Below are 6,919 nucleotides of genomic sequence, written 5' to 3'. Positions count from 1 at the left end.
GGTGGAAACAACGAAGGTCCCGTAATGGACTTTGCGGGTGTCGATGGTGGACGGTGTTAATTGCAGCGCCTCAGCTAATGGCTCTAAACGTCCGCAAACGCTTCGGAGACTCGACTTTCCCGCCTCCTGTCCACCGTGGAATCCAGCCTTTTAAATCGACCCTACTTGCTTCCTCGGGTTTTATCCGGCTCTCGAGGCCCCGGCATTCTCTTTTGCTTCATTTATTTGCCAGCTTCTCAACACGGGACCCGGTACACTTTGCTTACTTGCAATTTGATCCTTCGAACAGATTTTGTAACAAGATTCAACATTGAAACTGTAATTGTAATCTTATCATTCCATAGTTTCAACCTATAACGATAAAACGCAACGTCTCTTCGTTAGGATTCCTGTGCATGGACCAACGTTTCAAGGGGTCTCGTTAACACCATCACTGGAAATTGCTAGTTGCACGACACGAAGTGCGCCCGAGTAATTGCATCGTCGCCGGAATTGCGACAGACGTTCTGGTCCACTCTTTGAGCATCCCCGAAGTTAGATGGGTCGTTAGTCGGAGGTTGAGTAACCGGAAGTTAGCCGACCCGGTAAGACGGAGCAAGTTCGGTAAGCGAGCTACTTCTTTGTTCCAACCCTGTTGCCTCCTACATACACCCTCGTTCGCTCCATTTAACGCATCGTTGGACCCCGTTAACGCGTTTAAAGAGAGCACAAATGCAATCCCTCCATCGATACTCTTGTCTTTCCTAATAGCTTCTCCTTCTGTACGTTCGTTCCATCCGATACCGATTCACCGTAACTGCTATTACGTTTGCAACTATTTATTCGAAGACCGTTTCAATTCTATCGCCAAAGGGTGGGTTTTTTAAGGAATGTTTTAGATAGAATTTGTATTCTTGTATACGAAAGAAAACACGCGATCGGAAATAAAATTAGATTAAAATTCAAATTTGAAAAATCGTTTGAATATATTTTGGTGGGGCGGTGATGGTTAGGGTGAAACTTTTCTATTTAGTTCGAAACCCTCGGGCCGAGAGGGCTTCTCTTCCGGTTTCGTGGCTTCTTTGCATTTAATGAGGTTCCACTGAATATTCAGAAACACCGCGACTCGCACTTTCGTACATGCGTCGTAGGATTTTAGTTTCAAAAGAACCTTAATTACCCTACTTCGTCGAGGAACAACGAGACGAAAGAATAATAAATCCTGACGAGTAACTTTCAAACGAATGATAAACGAGCCACGTCTCTTGGCACGGTGTATGTTTCTCTTTCCTCTATGTTTTCTTTCCTTCGAGGGGAAAAAAAGCACAAGGGGACGGATACATCGTTTACTTTCCAGTTTTACGCTCTTGGCGGATATATTCGTCCCGGGTGTAACCGGGTACACGTTCCGAAAGTTGGACGGATCGTCTAGACATAGGGTCGGAATAAGCCGGAAGTTGTGGATAGCGGGGTTGCCGCGATAGGAGAAGTTACGTAGCAGCAAAGTAACTTCGTCCCATCCTGGCCACCTCGTTTAATACACACAGACACAAACACACACACGCGCCCCCTGTGTGCTGATGTATAATTAGTTTCGTCCAATCCCGTTCTTTGACCTGTTTCAACCTAAATAACTGTATAACTCGAACTCGTTTGTAGTCAACTCCTAATATATGTTTTCCATATATTATCGGGAAATTGTTCAAAATCATAATCAAATACCTAGATAACTTATATTGAAATTAATAATAATTGTGAGTTTAGAATTAGCCATTGGAAGTTTGCAAACATTCCTAGCGAGCCGATAGAGACTTTGGGGCTTGATTAATTAATTAAAATTAAATGTCCATATTCTACTAGGAAAATTCGAGCAAAATACAAGACAACATCACCGAAATATCATAGGTACGTTTAATAATTTATACGTTAATAATTTCACTGATACAGGAATAAATTCGTGTGACGCGGTAGTCTTAAGGGGATCTAACCAACTAGTAGTATCGGTCGACGCTTGGTCGGACGGTAGATTACCGCGCGCGCGTAGACGGACAATTAGAAGGTGGGAAGCAACCAGTTGCTAATGACACGCTAATGATGGCCTGTATTAATTAAATTGCATTGTGAAACACGGTCACTGAACGCGTTCGTTGATGTACTTGACTTCACGGTGGTACAATAATAACAGTCGTGGCGATAATTGGTGGATGCTTTTGGTTTGGCGGCTGTTCTGCGGTGGCACAACGTGCCTGGCATAGAAATGAATTCGTCCCCGTTATAGCTTCGCCTGCTACCGAGATTCGTCAGTATTGCAATGCGGTGCTCTCGTTAGTAAAGATATATTGGAGTTGTACATTGAATTCATCGATCGTCGTTAATGATTTTCGATTATCAATAGTCAGACCTACTCTTTCCGGCGAATAGATATTTTCAGTTGAAAAAACAGAGTTAATAAAATTTTACGTTATTGATTTTAATGAAATTTTCAGCTCCAAATTGATATACCATAAATGCTATTTAGGGATGTTTTTGTGTCATCAAACCCTGCCAGGATATATATGGATATCTATTAATGGACATCATTAACCATAAATTGATTGATACATTGTTTGTTTCAATGCGAAATTAATAATGCTACATCAAGGATACTAATAAAACATTTATGTGGTTATCATCAGCAAACTCTGAATTCCATAGATGCTAAACTGCGGTGTTTTTATTATGTCATCAAATCGTACCAGGTTTTAGGTTCTGAAATCAGTCATTCGATATGTAACAAGCTAATATTTTCATAGATAACAGAGATCCATTTCGAAATAGAAAAATATTGTCGCGCGATTGAAAGTTTCGGAAAAAAAATAAAATTTCGACTGTATGAATCATTCGGATGGGGTGAATGAATCGAATTAATTTCCCTCGTACAACAATAATGGGTAATCGATTAATTCTACACACGAGGATACTCCTTTAATCGCTTTATAATCGTATAATAACTGTCTCACTCCGGTCGCGTGTCACGCAAACAGAATTTATTGAAATTCGTCGGTTGCCCATTGTTCAACCATTATCATGACCGCAATAGGTGTTACTGTTTCTGTTAAACCTTCGACATTGTTTTAACATCCACGATATCCATTTGTGCATACCGTATGATCTTCGATTAAACGTGGACAAAAGTTTCATCTTGCCTTCAATCGCTTTTAATTGGTTCAATTAAATGTTATTTCCTACTATTAATTTCTGTATCCATCGACTGTTTATATTAATTAATTACATAATAACTTTAGAATTTCATATCATTAAAACGGTATTTCATTAAAAGGAAATGGTTTATACAATATTGTACCTCTTTAATTTGAAGTTAAATTCTCTATTGAACGTTTCTGTATTCTATTTGGTATCCGTTCCCGGGATATTTTCCATTTTGTTCGTAAGAACAATAAATCAATGTTATTGCCTTTGTCGTCCACGAAATATATTACGTTAGGAGATCCCTCGGTTGTTTTATTTCCTACAGGCGTATGAGCTACCTGTCTGTTTTGTTCGCCGCTCTCCATCAATCTGTTCTTTCATTCCGCTCTTCCTGTACGAGGATTTTGAATATAACAGGGTCGTCTCGTCGCTTCGATATTAGTTCAGATTTCCGTTTCTTGTCGAATCTCCTCCTCGTGGCCAGGCCACAATTTATGGTCAAAGTTTTCGTGGAAATGCCAGGAAAATTGGAATTTCTGGGCTATTATCCTTCCTTCATCTTCCGCCTCGTCCTTTTTATCGCGGTAACCTCGATGAGAAACCGGGTTACGACGAAAAAGGTATTTCATTTACCACAAATCAGTGTTTAACAACGAAATCGTCGATTCTCTGATAATAGGTTGAGTTTCGAAATTTATATTTTGTTCCAACTGTACCGTTTATAAAATCGCACGAAACACGGATACGAACTCGTTGAACAAAGTTTCTTTAATTTAATAGCAGCGGTTTCGAAGCTCAAAGCTCGTCCGTTAATAATTACAGTTAATCACTTTTTAATTTTAAACGTTTTATGATGGAAAAGAACGTCGTCGACGTTTGATGACCAGTAGTACGATAAACCGCGGTAATTTGAATCAAAGCTGTTTTATGTGCAGAAATAAAGTAATATCTCGTTTCAAACAGTTCTTTGTTTTTAGACCCAATAACATTTTATAACGTTACAGTTAACAAAATAAAGTAAAAAGAATTATTTTCATAGTTAGTTAAATAACAAACGTCAAAGTCTGGTTTTAATAGAGAAATTTCGGTGATTATTCAAAAATACATAGATATTTCCAGTTATCAATAAACGAAAAACTGTTTCGTATGTATATTTTCAAACAAACAAATAAAAAAAAGGATTTTTATAGTTAGTTGAATAATAGATTATTTGAACTACAAGTCAGGTTTGAATAGAGAAAACACGCTATTGGTCGAACGAAGAGGAGCCTATGAGGAGATAGAGAAAGAGCGACAGCTAGAGAGGGAATTTGTGATTGGTCGGCGTGGGGAGAGAGGTGGTGGGCGCACGCGAAACTTACGGAGACCTGTCAGTACGCGTTCGACCGTCACGCTGTTGCTACTGTGCGGACGTGTTTTCCTCTCGTTCGTACGTGATCGTGATATTCTTGGTTATTGTTCACGTGTGCGCGAATATTCATACTGTTTGAAGCAGTTCACCTCGCAGTGGAGAATGAAGTGATCCAGCTTGAACGTGCCACGGGGTGCATTCTCAAAAAACAGAAGCATGGATCAACGAGGTGTCTTCTTCGCTTCGATCGTTTGCTTGCTGATTGCCTTGGCTGTCGCCTCCGGTAAGTCATTTATACTTCGATGCATGCTCGAAATTGAAACGAATCAACATGAAAATTTGTTTAATGTCAAACACATGTTTGGTTATCACGAGTGCATTCTACGCGGCAAATTCGAACACGTTCTCTCTAAGCAACATGATTCGCGGTTGACGTTAGGCAAGGAACCAATCACAGACAGGTTCATACGTGTCATATTCCTAAGCTAAATAGCATCAACTTCAGAGCGTAGTAGAGCGTTCGGCTTCGAATCACAACAATACAAAAGTGTGTTTTGTTTCCATTTATTAAACCGGGTTTTCCAACTTGTCACTCGATCACTGAATAGAAGCTCGAGCTGCAATTCAAATGTTTTTGTTCCAACGTTTCGCGTAACCGTAGTAGGGTGAATTTTAAACTATACAGTTAAGAATTATTGTTCTCCGGAGCAAACTTTATACATATTTAACGATGATTTGTGCAAGCTCAGAGCTATCAAAAGTTGTACGCCACGTAACCTCGCTTACATTCGTAACATTTTGTTCTCTCGTTACCGGTCGACGTACATATAATCACGCCATTATGGTTGCCCAGATATTCATAACAGCGTTCGTGTATTTTAATTCGACCGGTCAGATGTTTCCTTGCCGAGTGAATGGAATACGAAAGTACTTGCGAGCTTCGAGAGGGAAGTGAACCCTCGGCTCGCGATACATATATAGGGTGATCCAAAATAAAGGCGCAATTTATTTTTTCAAAGAAGGGACAAATTTTCATATTTTATAATGCAACTAGATATTCCAATAATTTAATTATTCAACGTTTGACGATCTTAGTACACTTTCATACCGAAGAAGACTTTTCGCCCTCGTCATGTAAACGGTTACTTTCTGAAGGTGTATATTTCACAGTTAAGGGGTTAACTGGTGATGTATGTAGTCCTCTTTCCGCTCGGTTTCTTTCATTGTCGACGGCTACCCTTCGCGTAAACTCACAAAGAGGCCTGCACGGGACGCGTAATTCCTTCGACAAAGAGGGTAGCGAGCTCTCTTTGCGACTTGGCTACACCCCCACGTGCAACGACTTACTCTCTCGAGCTGCATACGTTGGATTTAACGAACCGACCTGCTGTTCAACCCTCACCCCTTCTAGATAATTATCGAGCCGGTCTTCTCACGTCTATGGGTGAACCACTATCGTTCATCCCCTTCCTTCTTATATCTCCTTGTTTCTTTTCTCTCCTGTAGATGATAGGGGTACAGTTCCGTGTTTCACCGCCCCCAAAATAAGAAAGGTATTCTGAAAGGTATCGACAAGCCCTGTCGACTAAGCCTAGTCTCAGGTTGTGCACCTAACCTAATTAATTAAATCGTGAGAGGAAATGCGATTGAGCTTTGTGTGGTTGTCTTCGGAAAAAAATTCAACCGGTTATAACTTTTTCATTATTCGTTCGCGCAACCTGGGACTAGGCTCATTCAATAAGACTCGTCGAGATCTATCAGGGTAGATATCCTAATTTTGGTTATACGGGCGGTGAAACATGGAACTACAGCCGTTGATAGTCCTCTATAATTTTCTAATTTTACTTTTATTTATTTATATATATATTTTTTTAAATTTATCAACTGTTATTCGAAGCTCTTGGACCTTAGTCCGCAAGAAAATGTAAAATTAGAAAATTCTTTGTCATACATTTGACTATCGTTAATATAAGCGAGGTAGAAAGAGGAGGATGCAAAAGAGCCGTATTTTTAGGAGATACTTGGACAACGTCAGAGTTTCGTGAACAACAGAGCTCGTTATCAGTCTCTCAAGTCGCGGAGTACCCTTCGTTAACGCAGTAAAGTAGAAACCGTGAGCAAAAGCGAGGGAGAATTTTTTGGATACCCGTTTGACCCGAAAATATCCTCCGGTCAGTAGAATAAATTTGCATTTTTCTACACAGCATCGCGCCCTTACAACGCTCGGACATGTTTCGTTGCTTTTCAAACGGGATTAAGGTTAAAGTGTTCGCCGAGAACCGGAGGGTCTGTTGTCCCATTTGTCGCGGCGAAAAAGCTTTTCGTTACTTTCCACCGAATAAAAGTGGCAAATCCTATGACGAGAGGCAGCCGGTCGTTCGTAGGTCGACAAATTGGGTC

General features: G+C 40.3%; 1 protein-coding gene across 3 annotated transcripts in view; it reads left to right on the top strand.

The window, feature by feature from the left end:
• The first annotated feature begins 4,533 nt into the window (after positions 1–4,533).
• The window catches only part of LOC117602696 (uncharacterized), an 88,048-nt gene continuing 85,662 nt past the window's right edge, over positions 4,534–6,919 (top strand). For all 3 annotated transcript variants that reach the window (XM_034321009.2, XM_034321008.2, XM_034321006.2), the window contains exon 1: positions 4,534–4,802. In XM_034321009.2, coding sequence (XP_034176900.2) covers positions 4,736–4,802 — 67 coding nt within the window. In that variant the 5' untranslated portion in view covers positions 4,534–4,735. The remainder of the gene's footprint in view (positions 4,803–6,919) is intronic.

The sequence above is a fragment of the Osmia lignaria genome, chromosome 12, assembly GCF_051020975.1.
Source record: "Osmia lignaria lignaria isolate PbOS001 chromosome 12, iyOsmLign1, whole genome shotgun sequence".
Taxonomy (NCBI): domain Eukaryota; kingdom Metazoa; phylum Arthropoda; class Insecta; order Hymenoptera; family Megachilidae; genus Osmia; species Osmia lignaria.
This window is presented reverse-complemented; position numbering and strand designations above follow the sequence as displayed.